Source organism: Pristiophorus japonicus, chromosome 1, assembly GCF_044704955.1.
Source record: "Pristiophorus japonicus isolate sPriJap1 chromosome 1, sPriJap1.hap1, whole genome shotgun sequence".
Lineage (NCBI taxonomy): Eukaryota > Metazoa > Chordata > Chondrichthyes > Pristiophoridae > Pristiophorus > Pristiophorus japonicus.
Genome location: NC_091977.1, coordinates 94,742,634 through 94,763,199, shown reverse-complemented (window position 1 = coordinate 94,763,199; position 20,566 = coordinate 94,742,634). Strand labels below are relative to the sequence as shown.

Genomic DNA, 20,566 nt, shown 5'->3' with positions numbered 1-20,566 from the left:
CCGTGTAAAAGACTTGTGCTAGCATGTGACGCGTCGTCGTACGGAGTCGGTGTGTATTACAGCAAGCTAACATTGCGGGGAGGTTGCAACCTGTCGCCTATGCTTCCAGGAGCTTGTCTAAGGCCGAGAGGGCCGACAGCATGATTGAGAAAGAGGCATTAGCGTGTGTGTTCGGGGTAAAGAAAATGCATCATTACCTGTTTGGCCTCAAATTTGAGCTGGAAACCGATCACAAGCCCCTCACATCCCTGTTCACTGAAAACAAGGGGATAAATACTAATGCCTCAGCCCGCATACAAAGGTGGGCACTCGCGCTATCAGCGTATAACTATACCATCCGCCACAGGCCAGGCACCGAGAACTGTGCGGATGCTCTCAGTCAGCTACCATTGCCCACCACGGGGTGGAAATGGCGCAGCCTGCAAACTTGTTGACAGTGGCGCAGCCCACAGACTTGTTGATTGTCATGGAAGCATTTGAAAATGATAAATCACCTGTCATGGCCCGCCAGATTAGGACTTGGACCAGCCAAGATCCTCTGCTGTCCCTAGTAAAAAAAACTGTGTACTGCATGGGAGCTGGGCCAGCATCCCCGTTGAAATGCAAGAGCCAATCAAGCTGTTCCAGCGGCGAAAGGATGAGCTGTCCATTCAGGCAGACTGCCTGTTGTGGGGTAACCGCGTAGTGCTACCAAAAAAGGACAGGGAGACGTTCATCTCGGATCTCCACAGCACACACCCGGGTAGAGTAATGATGAAAGCGATAGCCAGATCCCACATATGGTGGCCCGGTATCGACTCTGACTTAGAGTCCTGTGTACTGCAATACAGCGTATATGCTCAGTTGAGCAACGTACCCAGAGAGGCACCACTAAGTTTGTGGTCCTGGCCCTCCAGACCATTGCCGAGGATCCATGTCGACTATGCGGTTCCTGGTGGTGGTGGATGCTTTTTCAAAATGGATTGAATGTGAAATAATGTCGGGAAGCACCACCACCGCCACCATTGAAAGCCTGAGGGCCATGTTTGCCACCCACGGCCTGCCTGACATACTGGTCAGTGACAACAGGCCATGTTTCACCAGTGCCGAATTTAAAGAATTCATGACCCGCAATGGGATCAAACATGTCACCTCGGCCCCGTTTAAGCCAGCCTCCAATGGGCAGGCAGAGCGGGCAGTACAAACCATCAAACAGAGCCTTAAACGAGTCACAGAAGGCTCTCTCAAAAACCACCTGTCCCGAGTACTGCTCAGCTACCGCACGAGACCCCACTCGCTCACAGTGGTGGCCCTGGCTGAGCTACTCATGAAAAGGACACTTAAAGCCAGACTCTCGCTGGTTCACCCCAACCTGCATGATCAGGTCGAGAGAAGACGACAGAAACAAAATGTAAACCATGGTCGCGCCACTGTGTCACGGGAAATTGACCTGAATGACCCTGTTTATGTGTTAAACTATGGACATGGTCCCAAGTGGATCGCGGGCATGGTGATAGCTGAAGAAGGTGTTTGTCATCAAACTAAAGAACGGACAAGTTTGCAGAAAGCACCTGGACCAAATGAGACTGCGGTTCACAGACTGCCACAGCAGACACCACCTTTTTCGAGCCCACAACACACACCCAAAGGATCAACGACACCACCCCGGACCATGAAATCAAACCCATCACGCCCAACAGCCCAGCAAGGTCAGGCTCACCTAGCAGCCCTGCAGGGCCAACAACATGCCAGCCCAGCGAGGGCACAGCCAACACACAAGAACAGATATTTGTACCGAGGCGGTCCACCAGGGAAAGAAAGGCTCCCGACCGCCTCACCTTGTAAATAGTTTTCACTTTGACTTTGGCGGGGTTGTGATGTTGTGTATCTGTAAAGCATGCACTCCCATGTTCCGCCACCAGGGAGTGCATCCCCTGAAGTCCTAAGAGATCCCAGCATCCCTTGGGTGCACTGTATATAAGCTGGCCCCTACGGCCTTTTCCTCACTCTGGAGTGTCTTATTAAAGACTGAGGTCACTGTTACTTTAACCTCCCTGTGTGTAGCCTCATCTGTGTTAGGAACACAATAGAACTATTGATGAAGAGAGGTCTCAAGACCAGGCTCTCTCTTGTCCACCCTGACTTGAATAATAGTGTCGAATACAGACGTCAAAGTCAGCAAGATTATCGTGATAGCGCTACTGTGTCATGTGATATTTCTATCAATGATCCTGTGTATGTACTGAATCCCAAATGGATCGCCGGTACTGTTATGGCCAAGGAGGGTAACTCAGTGTTTATCATTAAGCTCAAGAATGGGCAGACATGCAGGAAACATTTCGATCAGATAAAGCTGCGGCACACGGATGAACCGGAATAGTCTGAGGAAGACACAATCAGTGGCTAACCAACCTACCCTCAGTCATCAGAGGACTCCGCTGTCATCAATGAATCTGGACTTTCAATCACTGACATGGTCAATGAATCTGGACTTTCAATCCCTGATGTGGTCATTGCCACTCCCATCAGATCGACTACCCAGCCCCCAGTACCCAGTCATAACAGACTCAAAACGCTCGCCCAAGGCTAGAGTTGAACTGAGACGTTCAACTCGGGAGCGGAAAGCCCCGGACTGTCTCAATTTGTAAAAAGACCTTTACTAATATCTTAAAGGGAGATATTGTCATACATGAATGCTTGGGGTTACTAGCCACTAGGTGGCGCCACTGCCAGAGGTCATTGGGCTGTGCGCGCGTGTGTGTGGCCCAGGTATAAAAGGCCAGCCAGCTTGTAATGTAATCACTTTGGGCCCTAATAAAGTAGAGCCAGGTTTGCTCCTGTTCAGAGTTTACAGTATTCAGTCTATTGAGTTATTGCATACACAACAAATTGAAAACAAGGGCCAAAACTAGTGGGAGGCCAGAGGATTGGGGAACTTTTAAAAGCCTGCAAAGAACGACTAAAAAAAAACGACTAAAAAGTGAGGGAAGATAGATTATGAGAGTAAATTAGCATGAAATATAAAAACAGAAAGTAAGAGTTTCTACAGATACATAAAAAGAAGAAGGGTGGCTAAAGTAAATGTTGGTCCACTAGAGGATGAGACTGGGGAATTAATAATGGAGAACAGGGAAATGGGAGAGATGTTGAAGAAATATTTTGTATTAGTCTTCAAGGTAGAAGACACAAAAAACATCCCAATAGTGGATAAACAAGGGACTATAGGGAGGGAGGAACTTAATACAATCACTATCACTAATGAAGTAGTACTCAGTAAAATAATGGGACAAAAGACAGACAAGTCCCCTGGACTTGATGGCTTACATCTTAGGGTCTTAAAAGAAGTGGCTGCAGAGATAGTGGATGCATTGGTTGTAATCTACCAAAATTCCCTGGATGCTGGGGTAGTCCCAGCGGATTAGAAAACCGCAAATGTAACTCCCCCATTTAAAAAAGGAGGCAGACAAAAAGCAGGAACCTATAGACCAGTTAGCGTAGCATCTGTTGTTGGGAAAATGCTAGGGTCCATTATTAAGGAAGCAGTAGCGGGACATTTGGAAAAGCATGATTCAATCAAGCAGAGCCAGCATGGCTTTTTGAAAGGGAAATCATGGTTGACAAATTTGCTGGAGTTCTTTGAGGATGTAACGAGCAGGTGGATAAGGAGGAAACAGTGGATGTGGTGTATTTGGATTTCCAGAAGGCTTTCAATAAGGTGCCACATAAAAGGTTAATGCACAAGATAAATGTTCACGGGGTTGGAGGTAATATATTAGCATGGATTGAGGATTGGCTAACTAACAGAAAACAGAGAGTGAGGATAAATGGGTCATTTTCCGGTTGGCAAACAGTGGCTAGTGGGGTGTCGCAGGGATCAGTGCTGGGTCCTCAACTATTTATAATCTATATTAATGACTTGGATGAAGGGACCGTGTGTAATGTCGCCAAGTTTGCTGATGACACAAAGTTGGATGGGAAAGCAAATTGTGAGGAGGACACCAAAAATCTGCAGAGGGATACTGACAGGCTAAGTGAGTGGGCAAAAATCTGGCAGATGAAGTATAATGTGGGTAAATGTAAGGTTATCCACTTTGGCAGAAAAAATAGAAAAGCAAATTACAATTTAAATGGAGAAAAATTGCAAAGTGTTGCAGTACAGAGGGACCTGGGCTCCTGGTGAATGAAACACAAAAAGTTAGTATGCAGGTACAGCAAGTAATCAGGAAGGAAAACGCCAGGGGGATAGAGTATAAAAGCAGAGAAGTCCTGCTACAATTGTACAGGGTAAGGCCACACCTAGAGTACTACGTACAGTTATGGTCTCCGTATTTAAGGAAGGATATACTTGCATTGGAGGCTGTTCAGAGAAGGTTCACTAGGTTGATTCCGGAGATGAGGGGGTTGACTTATGAAGATAGATTGAGTAGGTTGGGCCTATACACATTGGAGTTCAGAGAATGAGAGGTGATCTCATCGAAACATACAAGATAATGAGGGGATTCGACAAGCTGGATGCAGAAAGGATATTTCTACTCATCGGGGAAACTAAAACTAGGGGACATAGTCTCAGAATAAGGGGCCGCCCATTTAAAACTGTGATGAGGAGGAGTTTCTTCTCTACCCCAGAGAGCTGTGGAGACTGGGTCTTTGAATATATTTAAGGCGGAGGTAGGCAGAGTTTTGAATGATAAGGGAATAAGGATTATGGGGAGCAGGCAGGGAAGTGGAAACTGAGTCCATGATCAGATCAGCCATGGTCTTATTGAATGGCGGAGTAGGCTCGAGGGGCCAAATGGCCTCATCCTGCTTGATTTCTCATGTTCTTATATTCTTATGATAACTTTTAGCAATTTCCAGCGGCTCAGGACTATAGTGCTGTTCTAAGTTAGTTAAAATCTGCTTAAGTTATGTGTCCTTTGGCTTGACAGGCACAAGCAAATTTTTCAGGGTTTTATACACCTCGGGGCCTACTTCAGTTAAGAAAATAGCCCATTTTCTTTCCAACACTACCCGGTTACGGTTTTCATCATCGGGGGCTTCAGTGATACTATTCGCAGTGAAAAACATTTCTAGCCGCTGCACATATGCTCCGAAACTTTCACGGTCGCGATGGAATTCCCCCAAGCTCCCTATTATTCCTATAGGTGCAACCATCTGGACTCTGGCAGTTCAGACACGTGTGCTTGTAATTTACCTCGGATTTTTAGAACATAACATAAGAACATAAGAAATAGGAGATGGAGTAGGCGATATGGCCCCTCAAGCCTGCTCCACCATTTAATACAATCGTAGTTGATCCGATCATGGACTCAGGTCCACTTCCCTGCCCGCTCCCCATAATCCCTTAATGCCTTATCGGTTAAGAAGCTGTCTATCTCTGTCTTAAATTTATTCAATGTCCCGGCTTCCACAGCTCTCTGAGGCAGCGAATTCCACAAATTTACAAACCTCTGAGAGAAGAAATTCCTCCTCATCACTGTTTTAAATGGGCGGCCCCTTATTCTAAGATTATGCCCCCTAGTTCTAGTCTCCCCTATCAGTGGAAACATCCTCTCTGCAACCACCTTGTTAAAACATGGAAACATAGATACATAGAAAATAGGTGCAGGAGTAGGCCAGTCGGCCCTTTGAGCCTGCACCGCCATTCAATGAGTTCATGGCTGAACATGCCCCCTCATAATCTTATACATTTCGATAAGATCACTCTCATTCTTCTGAATTCCACTGAGTAGAGGCTCAACCTCCTCAACCTTTCCTCATAAGTCAACCTCCTCATTTCTGGAATTAACCTAGTGAACCTTCTCTGAACTGTCTCCAAAGCAAGTATATTCTTTCGTAAATATGGAAACCAAAACTGTACGTAGTATTCCAGGTGTGGCCTCACCAATACCCCGCAGCAAGATGTCTCTGCTTTTATACTCCATCCTCTTTGCAATAAAGGCTAAGATTCCATTGGCCTTCCTGATCACTTGCTATACCTTCATATTAACCTTTTGTATTTCATGCACAAGTATCCCCAAGTCCCGCTGTACTGCTGCTCTTTGCAATTTTTCTCCATTTAAATAATAACTTGCTCTTTGATTTTTTTCTGCCAAAGTGCATGCCCTCACACTATCCAACATTATACTCCATCTGCCAAATTTTTGCCCACTCACTTAGCCTGTCTATGGCCTTTTGCAGATTTTGTGTGTCCTCCTCACACATTGCTTTTCCTCACATCTTTGTATCATCAGCAAACTTGGCTACATTACACTCGGTCCCTTCTTCCAAATTGTTAATATAGATTGTAAATAGTTGGGATCCCAGCACTGATCCCTGCAGCACCCCACTAGTTACTGATTGCCAACTCGAGAATGAACCATTTATCCCGACTCTCTGTTTTCTGTTAGTTAGCCAATCCTCTATCCATGCTAATATATTACCCCCAACCCCGTGAACTTTTATCTTGTGCAGTAACCTTTTATGTGGCACCTTATCAAATGCCTTCTGGAAGTCTAAATACACCACATCCACTGGTTCCCCTTTATCTACCCTGTTCATTACATCTTCAAAGAATTACAACAAATTTGTCAAATATGACTTCACCTTCATAAATCCATGCTGACTCTGTCTGGCCGAATTATACTTTTCCAAATGTCCTGCTACTGCTTCCTTAATAATGGACTCCAACATTTTCCCAACCATAGATGTTAGGCTAACTTGTTTATAGTTTCCTGCTTTTTCTCTGCCTCCTTTTTTAAAATAGGGATGTGACATTTGCAGTATTCCAATCTGCTGGGACCTCCCCAGAATCCAGGGAATTTTGGTAAATTACAACCAATGCATCCACTATCCCTGCCGCTACTTCTCTTCAGACCCTCGGATGCAAGCCTTCAGGTCCAGGGGATTTATCCGCCTTTAGTCCCATTATCTTACTGAGTAACACCTTCTTAGTGATTGTGATTGTGTTAAGTTCCTCGTCCCCCCATAGCCCCTTGATATCCACTGTTGGGATATTGTCAGTGTCCTCTACCGTAAAGACTGATGCAAAATATTTGTTCAGAGGTTCTGCCATCTCCATGTTCCCCATTACTAATTCCCCGGTCTCGTCCTCTAATGAACCAACATTTACTTTAGTCACTCTTTTCCTTTTTATATACCTATAGAAACTCTTGCTATCTGTTTTTATATTTTGTGCTAGTGTACTTTCATAGTCTATCTTCCCTTTCTTAATCATGTTTTTAGTTATTCTTTGCTGACTTTTAAAAGCTCCCCAATCTTCTGTCCTCCCAATAGTTTTGGCCACTTTGTATGTCCTTGTTTTTAATTGGATACCGTCCTTTATTTCTTTAGTTAACCACGGATGACTATCTTTTCTTTTACACCCTTTTCTCCTCACTGGAATATATTTTTCTTGAGAGTTGTGAAATATCTCCTTAAATGTAAGCCACTGTTCATCAACCCACCTACACTTTAATCTATTTTCCCAGTCCACTTTAGCCAACTCTGCCCTCATATCTTCATAGTCTCCTTTATTTAATCTTAGTACGCTAGGTTTAGCTGTTAATCAAATCAAAGAAGCCCTCAAAGTCTCTCTGTCGGTTGGCTGAATCATCCAGCAACAAAAATTTCAGCGAAGTTATCCAGAAATTCTATCCTTCGTCACCAATGTGATATCTTCTGTACAACCTCACAAACACACAGGCTTTAAGATGGCTGATAATTTCAGGAACCTGTCAGTTGACCTGTTCCCTCTTTATTGTTGTAAACAGCAATGGCTTCATTATCACAGTAGTCTGCTGGGTGGAGCTATATATATTGCAATAATGACTTGGGCAAGATTGTACCTTCAGAACCAACAGCATGCATTTCTGTTGCACTCTGCACACGCATAAGGATCTGAGAGACCTTTACAGCACAGCACAGATTACCGCCTTGCTTGACATGAGTCACATTGCTTTCAGGAAAAGGGCACATCCAGAGTTCTGTGTAATCATTTTATGATTCAAATAGAAGAGAGAAGATATTAAGTAAAAATATGCAATATATTATTTGAACAAATATACTTTGTGAAACAGTAGCATGCTATTTTGAGATCATGATCACAGACAGAAATAAGTAACAAAGGGGCCGAAATTCATCAACTCACCACCCACTGCCACCGACTGCCACCCACTGTTGCTGACATTCCTCTGGAAGATCTGCCCAGTGCCACTTTCGAGGTGGCCTGGAGCAGGCGGGAGGGGACCGCCCGCTGACGTCAGTGGATGGCTGAGTGGCGCAACTGACCTCCCGCCCACCGAGCTCCCATATTGATGCGGGCGGAAGTTGGCAGGAGTTGGTGCCAGAACGGGGGTGGACCGCTGCGAGGAGGCTGATCTGTCCCCAACAGAAGTTATAAAGAACCTGAATAAAAGGTTAGTGAACATTTTTTTTTCCACACAACTTACCTGTATGTGGTCCCTTGAAGGTCTTCTGATAGTTTTTTTATTTTTTACTGATTTTTTTTCCAGCTCTTCGACCCTCCATGGGTGAGACCTCCCACCCACTACCACCCAGATTGGCGGAGTATGTGGTCCATTTGTCAACCGCCAACCTTCAAGGGACCTCAGCGATGAATATCCCGCCCAAAGTACTATCCGGTACCTCAGCGGCCATCGACGGCACTTTGGGCGGCACTTGGGTGGGCCGAGACCTTGATCAAAATTGGCCCCAAGGAACCTGAAGGGTGGCATTAGTTGCTAATAAATATCCCCTTGTATCAGGATGGGAGTTAGAGAAGCTAAATTTCTCTACTAATTCCAAGAAGTATTTATCATCAATTACTACATTTCTTTAAGGTAATGTTTGCAATTATGCCTTGAAGCAGGTAACATTAATTTGGGGAATTAAAACAAGTACATTGACAAGGTGTGATACACAGTCCAATAACAATCACCCTTCTAGACAATCTAGTTTGAAACAAAACACAGCCCATTAGCCTTGTTTGAAATATGATTGCCCAAAGGGATATTATTTTCATAACTTGTCACAATTCGGTGTCTTAATTCCCTTGTTGTTGTTCTTTATTGAATGCCCCAAATCTAGGACATGTTTTTTAATAAAATAATTTTGTTTTAAAATATTAATATTGCAGTTTTGTTTTAAAGTCCTTTTTTATAACTCCTCTCCCTCTTAAGCAGATATGTTGAAGGATCCATACTGTGAAGAAAGGCAGTCATAATCCATCTCTTTGATTTGATTAATAACGGATATTGCTCTCTTTGTCAAAGCACCACTCTTGAGTAGTATTAAACAGATAAAGTATCAGTCAGCAAGCTAATAAACACTCAAGAATCACATACACACACACACACAAAGAATCCTTCTATTCTGTGGAAACCTCTTTAATCCATCTTTAGGCTACAGCTTTCTCATTTAGATTCTCATTTTTCTCCATGCTAAGCAAACCCCTTGGGGACAATATAAGAATGTTGAGATGTGATTGTTATCGGCCTCAAGCTTGGAATACTCATGTGTGACTGGAATAAGAATGAGTGATTAACGATAAACAAATCACATGTCAGCAGGCTGTCTGCAGCAATTCTTCAGGACAAATGCACACGGATCCTTGCAAATTACTTATTTGTTGACTGAAGTTTCCTATTATGGACATCCCAATCCATGTGAATTTCAAGGCTTCTTGAACCCCAGTAAAATTGTTTATCCAGCGTGAAGAACAAAAAAGCAGACTGACTTAACATAATAACATAGACATAATGATAATGAAAGAGTCCCTTGTCTTATCTTTTGTACAAGTTCAACTAATAAGGAGAAGACAGTAATCTTAGTAGAACAATTAGCTTTTTTATTACCCTACATGGGCAATATTTATATAAAACAATTCGTATCCAGTGATCTATGGTCTTACATCAATGTCACTACCATTTATTTTAATATTGCTTCTTGAAATAATGTCATCCATTATATTGCATAACCTCAGCACTGATCGCACATATTCTGTAAACAAGCTGGACAGGAGACTTATTGCTGAACATGAATGATTGCATTGTCTATGGCAGAATATATTTGGAATCTTTTGCTGTATGGCTCAAATATAACTTTAAGTTTGCGTATTTTAATGAATGCTTCAGCATATGTCTACCCCAATAAAAGAATGCAGAAAACAGCATAAATTCAGCATGTCTCATTAGTTAGCAATTAAATTATTTTACAATTGTTAACATAATTGTCGGTTTTTCTTATTATCATCTTGTAAAATACACTGCAGACAAATGTCTATATAAATGTGACAGTGGAAACATATGAATCAACTACACAGGCAGTTACTCGCAGAGAAGTGTACCAGAGACATGCTTCACACACTGCTTGTCCTGCGCTAATTCTCTTCCAGAGATATCACATCTAAAACTCTGATCTTTTATGCAGACTTAAATAAAGAGCTACCAGTCAGTTGCTAAACCAAGAGTAGCTGGGTCATGCATTAGGCTATAGGAAAATATATAGTTAGTATCCCAGTACAATCTTTCCAAGTCTTGCTATTGTTCCAGCAACTACCAGGGCCAGTTTTGTGAGAGACATCAATCCTTGTTTCAGTTGTCTCTAGATTGGCCCATTATGCTATATAATTTGTAAATAAAATAATAAAGAACATTAAAGCTTGGAAGAGTTTTTTGGTATCATGAGGAGAAGATCACTGGGAGGGCCGAAAAGATCAGGGGAAGAGGGTTGATCACAGAGGGCCAGTGAAGGACATGGGAAGGGGTGAGTGCCAGGAGGAGATTGCGTGCTGTGGAGGAAATCAGGAGGATTTTGGATCGCGGAGTGGGGTCCGATCGCTATTCACATTTTTGGAGGTTTGCTTGGGGGGCCGGGGGAAGCACTCCTGTTCCTTTTGGCCGACAAGCAGTACTGGAAAGGCACTTACTTCCTCCATAGAAACATAGAAACATAGAAAATAGGTGCAGGAGTAGGCCATTCGGCCCTTCGAGCCTGCACACCATTCAATATGACCATGGCTGATCATTTTTGCAACTTCAGTACCCCATTCCTGCTTTCTCTCATCTTTAATAATTGATTCCAACATTTTCCCCACTACTGATGTCAGGCTAACTGGTCTATAATTCCCTGTTTTCTCTCTCTCGCTTTTTTTTAAAAGTAGGGTTACATTTGCTACTCTCCAATCCATAGGAACTGATCCAGAGTCCACAGAATGTATGCACTATTTCAAGGGCCACTTCCTTAAGTACTCTGAGATGCAAACTATCAGGCCCTGGGGATTTATCGGCCTTCAGTCCCATCAATTTCCCAAACACAATTTCCTGACTAATAAGGATTTCCTTCAGTTCCTCCTTCTCGCTGGACCCTCAGTCCCCTAGTATTTCCGGAAAGTTATTTGTGTCTTCCTTAGTGAAGACCGAACCAAAGTATTTGTTCAATTGGTCTGCCATTTCTTTGTTTCCCATTATAAATTCACCTGATTGACTGCAAGGGACCTACATTTGTCTTCACATATCTATAGAAGCTTTTGCTGTCAGTTTTTATGTTCCCTGCAATTTTACTCTCATACTCTATTTTCTCCCTGCTAATTAAACACTTTGTCCTTCTCTGCTGAATTCTAAATTTCTTCCAGTCCTCAGGTTTGCGGGTTTTTCTGGCCAATTTATATGCCTCTTCCTTGGATTTATACTATCCCTAATTTCTCTTGTTAGCCACGTTTGAGCTACCTTCCCCGTTTTATTTTTACGCCAGATAGGGATGTACAATTGTTGAAGTTCATCCATGTGATCTTTAAATGTCTGCCATTGCCTATCCACCGTCAACCCTTTAAGTATCATTCGCCAGTCTAATCTATCCAATTCACGTCTCATACCATCGAAGTTACCTTTCTTTAAGTTCAGGACTCTCGTCTCTGAATTAACTGTCACTCTCCATCTTAATGAAGAATTCTGCCATATTATGGTCACTCTTCCCCAAGGGGCCTCACACAACAAGATTGCTGATGAATCCTTTCTCGTTACACAACACCTAGTCTAGGATGGCCAGCTCTCTAGTATTGGCTTAGAAAACCATCCCTTATACACTCCAGGTAATCCTCCTCCACCGTATTGTTACCAGTTTGGTTAGCCCAATCTATATGCAGATTAAAGTCACCCATGATAACTGCTGTACCTTTATTGCATGCATCCCTAATTTCCTATTTGATGCTGTCCCCAACCTCACTACTACTGTTTGGTGGTCTGTACACAACTCCCACTAGCGTTTTCTGCTCTTTGGTGTTCCACAGCTCTACCCATACAGATTCCACATCATCCAAGCTAATGTCCTTCCTTACTATTGCATTAATCTCCTCTTTAACCAGCAACACTACCCCACCTCCTTTTCCTTTCTGTCGATCCTTCCTGAATATTGAATACCCCTGGATGTTGAGTTCCAGCCTTGGTCACCCTGGAGCCATGTCTCCGTAATCCCAATTACATCATATCCATTAACAGCTATCTGCACAGTTAATTCATCCACGTTATTACGAATGCTCCTCGCATTGAGACACAGAGTCTTCAGGCATGTTTTTTTAACATTCTTTGTCCTTTTAGAATTATGTTGTAATGTGCAGCAGTCATCGCCTTCCTTTAGCTGCTGGGTTTCCCGAGGCCCGGGGAACCCAGCCAACCAGTATTAAAGCTGGAACAGAGAAAAAATCTAAGGCACACAGCCTCGTTAAAATATTTAAATGAGTGACCCGACTTCTTGGAGTGGATTGGTCATCCACCTCCTGTCCCACCTCCATTAAAACTGGAAGTGGGTGGGTTCGAGTTTGAGATTTTCTACATTTTGCCTTCCCACCCGAGCCAATGCCATCCGTTTTTGGGAGTTATAATTCCCCTCAACATTTCACATCAATGATTTTTCAGCAGAACTGGCAGATCTTGGGGAAGGTGTCTATCTTTAACATCTGCCAGTTCTGATGAAAGGTCATCAAGCTTAAACGTTAATTCTGTTTCCCTCTCCACAGATGCTACCTGACCTGCTGAGTGTTTCCAGCATTGTCTGTTTTTTCCCGATTTCCAGCACCTGTGATATTTTGCGTTTGTCCAATTAAATAATGTTGAGTATTCTACAACCAAATAAATACACCAAATAATTTCACTCATACAATTTTAACATACTATCCCCCTGCAGAACCATGCTGTTTTTATAAAAGTCCCCCAAGAGGTTAAAAAAACAAAGTGAAGCTGTATTTTCACCTCCATTATTGTTGTAAATAACATTTCCATCGTAGTTGCTATAAGTTGTATGCATGTTTCAGAGTTAATCTATGAGCCCCCTGATGGCTTATTAGGTAAAGGCATCACCTAATATGGTACTGAGTCGTACACACTCGAGATTCAAAGATTTGATTCCTGGTCTGTGCATAGTTGACTCCTGCCATGCAGCATTTGGGGACATTGGAATTGACCTCAATGCCTCGGGACATGAGCTTATGAAAACGTTATGGACAGAAAAGATTAGCCCCTGCTGCAGCGGATGACACCTCGGGAACGAGTCACATTTCATTTTGGATTGTGCCAAATCGATCATTATATTGCAAAACAAAGAAGGCTAATGAAGGAAATAATTAACAGAAAACACACAGAAGGAAAGGCTATAAAATCAAAGAAAAAACTAAATGACTCTGACAAGACTTGTACTCAATAGGAAATATAATGGAACTCTCAATCTAACTTGCAATTGGTAATGATTGTTAACCTGATGTACTATTTTTAAGTTTATCAATGTACCTCTCAACCTGCAACCTGTTAAAAGAATGGAATTTGATTTGGCATTTGGGTGATAATGTGGTTTTCTGTAGAACCAGACAAATCATCTAATTTGCCAGTATTGCACACTGCTCTGCTTTTCTCAGTGGTTCTGTTGCATGTTGAGACATCTTGATTAAAATTGGGACAGTTAGTTCCTCCTGTTCACTCATTTGTAGATATGGTGTATAACTGAACCACGCACAACAGAAAGGCTTTTGATTTCTGGTATATGTTCGGTTAGCTGATTTCAGCCAGAGTGAGGAGTAGTGATGCTGCAACTAGCTCTCTCAGGGAAGAGAAAACCTGCAAAGATTCCCATTCTTGATTGCTGTCCCAGCTTGAAACTGTGAGTGGACATTACATGAGGACAGGATGGGACAGGCTGTGAAGTATCATACTTATTATTTAATCTCATGCATAAATCATGGCCACTTGGGCAAGGTATTGGAAGGTAACCAGTATCCCTGGAAATGTACCATAATATCAGTTAGCACTTTCAGGAGAGGAAGGAGTAAAATATATAAATGGGATAGTTTCTGTCGTCTACTAAGCTACAGTGAAAGTGATAAATTATTCAAAAACAAATTACACAGGGTGCATTTTATTAATATTGGAATGAAGAATATTAAATTACACTTAAAATCTATGTTCTGTTATACAAGGAGGCTGACAGCAAGGTAGATCAATAATGATTGATAGGATTGGAGGTCAGTGGGTAACTGGTTGGCCACTTCAGGAATGGCTGATAATAAATGATTGATGAGTTACAAAAGTCATCATTTATTCATGTCAAAAAAGTAGTCCTGGCTAAAATACTGTTGTGTATGCAATAACTGTTAGACTGAGTACTGTTTAACTCCAAGAGGTATGACCTTGACTCTGCTTTATTAAGGCCCAAAGTGACTAATATACAAAGTGGCTGGCCGTTTATACTTGGGCTGCATACATGTGTGTGCAGCCCAATGGCCTCCAACAGTGAAGTCATCGAGTGGCTAGTGATCCCAAAAGTACATACATAACAATACCCCCCTCTGAGATATTAATACAGTCTTTTACAAATTAAGACGGTCCGATGTTTTACGCTCCCAGGTTGACCGTCTCAGTTCAACTCCAACCTTGGGTGAGTGTTCAGAGTCTGTTGTGACTGATGGCTGGGTGGCTGACTTGGTGGGAGTGACAATGGCCACGTCAGGGATTGAAAGTTCATTTTCATTGAACATGTCAGAGATTGAAAGTCCCGATTCACTGATAACTGGGGATAGATTGGTTGGTCGACAATTGTCTCTTCCTCTGACTGTTCCGGTTCGTCTGTGTGTCGCAGCTTTGTCTGATCCATATGTTTCCTGCATGTTTGCCCATTTTTGAGCTTGACAATAAATATTCTGTTGCCCTCCTTGGCCATGACAGTACTAGCGATCCACTGGGACCCTGACCATAATTCAGAACAAATACAGGATCATTTACTAAAATATCGCGTGGCACAGCTGCGTGATCGTGATACCCTTGCTGACTTTGTCGTCTATATTCAACATGATTATTCAAGTCAGGCTGTACAAATGATAGCTTGGTCATAAGACCTCTCTTCATCATTAGTTCAGCAGGCGAGACCCCAGTAAGCGTGTGTGATCTTGTCCTGTAACTAAGCAGTATGCATGACAGGTGGGTCTGCAGTGACCTTTGGGTTACTCGCTCCATACTCTGCTTTATGATTTGGATAGCACATTCTGCTTGCTCATTTGATACCATTGAGTTTCATGAACTCTTGAAACTCCTGACTGGTGAAGCACAATCCGTTTTCGCTAACAATGATATCAGGCAGACCATGTGTCGCGAATATAATACTGAGATTCTCAATGGTAGCTGTGGATGTGCTGGATTACATGATTATACACTCTATCCAATTCAAATATGGATCAGATGACATGATTATACACTCTATCCAATTCAAATATGCATCCACCACAACTAAAAACATCTTCCCCAGGAAGGGACCTGCAAAGTCTATGTGGATCCTGGACCATGATTTGGACGACCACGACCACAGATTCAGCGGCGATTCCGCTGGTGCTTTGCTGAGCTGTATGCAAGTGTTGCACTGATGCACACATGATTCCAGCTCAGAGTCAATTCCCGGCCACCATACATGAGACCTGGTGATGGCTTTCATCAGTTCAATGCCGGGATGTGTGCTATGTAGCTCATGTACAAATTTCTCTCTCCCTTTCTTGGGCATAACAACACGATTGCCCCAAAGTATACAATCCGACTGAATAGACAGTTCGTCTTTGCGATGAATGTAAGGTTTGGTCTCCTCACATATTTGCTTGGGTATGGCAGACCAATCATCTTTGAGGATGCAACTTTTCACCACCGATAAAATCGGGTCCTAGTTGGTCCAGGTCTTAACTTGTTGAGCCGTGACATGTGTTCCTTCACTCTCAAAAGCATCCATAATTAACAATAGGTCCGCCGGTTATGGCGTTTCCACCTCGGCTCAAAGCATCGGCACAATTCTCGGTGCCAGGTCTATGGCGAATGACATAATCATAAGCGGATAATGTCAGCGCCCACCTCTGGATGCAGGATGAAGCATTGCTATTGATACCTTTGTTTTCAGAGAACAGTGAAATGAGCGGCTTGTGATCTATCTCCAGGTCAAACAGAAGACCAAACATTTTGACTGTGCCATCACTTTTCAGCACAAGAATAATGGGGCTGGCCCATGCATCTTTTTAATCCCATACACACTGGCTTGTGCTTCTTTCTCTACCATGCTGTCGGCTCTTTCCGCTTTAGACAAACTTTTTGAAACATACGCGACTGGTTGAAGTTTACCCGACTCATTAGTTTGTTGGAGTACGCAACCAATTTCATATGACGAAGCATCACAGGCCAATACTAAACGTTTACATGGGTCATAGTGTATCAGCAGCTTGTTAGAGCAAAGCAGATTAGTGGCTTTCTCAAAAGCTCTCTCTTGCGACGCACCCCACACCCAGTTGTCACCTTTTCTTAGCAGTATGTGCAGTGGTTCTAATAAGGTGCTCAATTTAGGTAGCAAGTTACCGAAGTAGTTGAGTAGACCCAGGAACGAATGCAGCTCCGTCAAATTCTGACGCTTGGGTGAATTCTTGATGGCCTTGGTTTTCGTGTCCGTGGGCCTGATGCCGTCAGCAGCAATTTTCCTCCCCAGGAATTCGACCTCTGGTGCCGTGAAGACGTACTTTGAACATTTCAGTCTGAGTCCCACTTTGTCCAGACGCTGTAGAACTTCTTCCAGGTTGTTCAGATGTTCCTCGGAGTCACGACCTGTGATCAGGATGTCATCTTGGAACACGACGGATCTGGGAACGGACTTCAGTAGACCCTCCATGTTCGTCTGAAATATTGCAGCCGAGCGAATTCCAAAAGGGCATCTGTGATAAATAAACAAGCGTCTATGCACATAAGTCGCTTTGACGTCTCGACCAAAGTTATGTAGGCCGACATCAAGTCCAGTTTGGTGAACAACATCCCCCTGGCTTGCGTTGCAAACAAGTCATCAGCCTTCGGTAATGGGTACTGATCCTGTTTCTAAACCCTGTTGATCGTAATCTTGTAGTCTCCACAGATTTTGACTGCGCCATCACTTTTCTGCACAAGAACAATGGCTGGCCCATTCATTAAATTCAACCGGTGATATGATCTCTTCATGCTGGAGTCTGTCCAGTTCGATTTCGATCTTCTCCCGCATCATATACGGAATAGCCTGAGCTTTATGATGGACGGGTCTTGCATCTGTATCCAAGTGGATCTGTACCTTGGCTTCCGTGAAGTTACCGATGCCTGGTTCGAACAGCGAGGGGAACTTGTTCAGTACTTGGGCAAATGTATTTTTCTCCGACGACAATGCCTTGATGTCGTTCCACCCGCATCTGATTTTTTCAAGCCAGTTCCTGCCGAACAGCATTGGGCCATTGCCTGGGACAATCCACAGCGGTAACTCGTGAACCGCACCGTCATACGACACTTTAATTGTGGCACTGCCAATCACCGTTATGATTTCTTTGGTGTACGTGCGCAACTTGGCATTGACTGGACTCAGCCTGGGCTTCACAGCCTTAGTATCCCACAGATTGTCGAATGCCCTCTGGCTCATTATCAATTGACTCGCCCCCATGTCCCGTTCCATCGATACCGACACCCCATTAAATTTCACGTTGATCATTATCGATTTGCTCTTAGTTAGGAACGAGTACAGTCCATACACTTCCGCCTCTGGTATATCGGATTGTGTATCTGGATCCGCGCTAGTCTGACCATCATCCTCCATGTCTTGTGTCGCAACACGCTTGCTCGTCTGCGGACACTTGTGCTGGAGATGCTCCACTCTCAGACCGCCTTTGGAACTATATGGCTTAAATCGGCACTGTTGGTGCCAGTGATTTCTCCCACAACCCAACACAGAGAAATCGGATGCATTCCCGCTGGTGGACTTTGGACAGCCACAGGTTTCGCGTACGCAGTCGGGTAGGCCCTGCCATGTGCCGCTCTGCCGAACGGCGAATCAATCAGATTTACAGTACTTGCTGACTCTCGATTTTTCACTGATATCTGCTTTAGACTTCTATCCGTCGTCATGCATAACTGAGCGATCGTGATGGCCCTGTTCAAGGCCAACGTTTCCACCGCCAGTAGTTTATGCAGGATCACCTCATGTTTGATACCAATTACATAGAAGTCTCACAGCATGTCTGCCAACACAGCCCCGAACTTACACAGTCCCACTAGACGTCTCAGGTCGGCAACGAATTCCGCCGCATTCTGGCCCTCTGAGCGAACGTGCGTGTACAATTTGTATCTCGAGATGATGGTGCCTTCGTCTGGCTTAAGGTGGTCCTGCACCAGTGTACACAATTCTTCATACGTCTTCTCTGTTGGACTCACAGGCAGGAGTAGATTCTTTATCAGACCATAAATTTTTGGACCGCAAACCGTGAGGAACACCGCCCAGCGCTGATCTGCGTCGCCGACCTCCTGCATTTTGTTGGCGAGGAAGAACTGGCTCAAACGGCTCACAAAGTCCGCCCAACCTTCTCCTTCCACAAATCGCTCCAACAATCCAATTGTGCTCATTTTTGCATACAAAGGTTCTTGTTGCCTCATCGCCAAATGTTGTGTATGCAATAACTGTTAGACTGAGTACTGTTTAACTCCAAGAGGTATGACTTTGGCTCTGCTTTATTAAGGCCCAAAGTAACTAATGTACAAAATGGCTGGCCTTTCACACGTGCGTGCAGCCCAAAGGCCTCCAACAGTGACACCATCTGGTGGCTAGTGATCCCAAAAGTACATACATGACAAACACTACTCTTGAAAAGTTCTGAAAGGATCTCTCGATTGAGTTAAGTTAAGGCTAATTTTTCTGTTATGTCTGGTGACTAACTAAATCAAGGATGCAGCTAATTATATCACTATTTGAATAGCCAACATTTACATTGCTTTAAGGAGGGCTAAGGGTTTTATCAATGCCACCTGGCACTACAAGTGATTGGTTTTAGGGCCATCACAGTAGTGACATCAGACCGGGAGCAACAATGGCAAAACACTGGAGAGCTCAGACACAAACTGATGAGGTGTTTGTCACCGCTGTGGCATTGATAATCTCAAACTCTCCAATATAGCGATGCTTCATTATTACATTCAGGAATCTCACAATCACTTTGGAACAGAGCCTGATGAAAACCTGGCATTTTCCGTGCCTCTCTGCATTGTTAATGCTTGTAAGGGCACGGCATAAACCTTCATGTGCATCATAATGCCATTTCTTCAATATGCCAATCTCAAAGGTAGATTGAACCAGTGCGGGGCCATTAGCCCCAGATTTGATGTTCAAGTAAAGGAGCTAGAAAGGTGGCAAAATGGCCTACTTCCTTCACGTCAGTTTGGATAAGCCATTTAGGACCGAAATGAGGAGAAACTTCTTCACCCAGAGAGTGGTGAACCTGTAGAATTCTCTACCACAGGAAGTTGTTGAGGCCAATTCACTAAATATATTCAAAAAGGAGTTAGATGTAGTCCATACTACTAGGGGGATCAAGGGGTATGGCGAGAAAGCAGGAATGGGGTACTGAAGTTGCGTGTTCAGCCATGAACTCATTGAATGGCGGAGCAGGCTCGAAGGGCCGAATGGCCTACTCCTGCACCTATTATCTATGTTTCTATGTTTCTATACCTCAGTCTAACAAACTCAGCTGGCATCTTGGAACAGGAAGAGGCCAAACGAGAATATACATGAAGAAAAATCTAAGGATTCCTTTTCTAAAATGCGAAACAAGCATATAATAAAACATTCAAACCATTAAAAAAAAAGGATTGATCAAACATGGCTTCATGGTTCTGATTTGATCATCACTGGATTTGTGATATTGATGTCAATCAGTTTAAGGGATCACAAGTGTAAGAAAATCAGGACATAAGAACATAAGAAATAGGAGCAGGAGTAGGCCATTCGGCCCTTGAACCTGCTCTGCCATTCAATAAAAGCATGGCTGATCTTCTACCTCAAATCCACTTTGTTGCACTATCCCCATATCCCTTTATTCCCTTAATATCCAAAAATCTATTGATCTCTGTCTTGAATATACTCAACGATAGAGCCTCCACAGCCCTCTGGGGTAGAGAATTCCAAAGATTCACAACCCTCTGAGTGAAGAAATTTCTCCTCATCTCTGTCCAAATGGCCACCCCTGTATTCTGAGACTGTGACCACTGATTCTAGATTCCACAGCCAGGGGGAACATCCTCCCTGCATCTATCCTGTCAAGCCC

General features: G+C 43.5%; 1 protein-coding gene across 1 annotated transcript in view; it reads left to right on the top strand.

Moving 5' to 3' along the window:
• The window catches only part of LOC139280116 (small ribosomal subunit protein uS8-like), a 64,797-nt gene extending 44,736 nt beyond the window's left edge, over window positions 1-20,061 (top strand). The window contains 2 exon segments of the mRNA XM_070899979.1: window positions 19,586-19,685; window positions 19,968-20,061. Of these exon segments, the coding sequence (XP_070756080.1) occupies window positions 19,586-19,685; window positions 19,968-20,061 (194 nt within the window).
• Window positions 20,062-20,566: the final 505 nt, after the last annotated feature.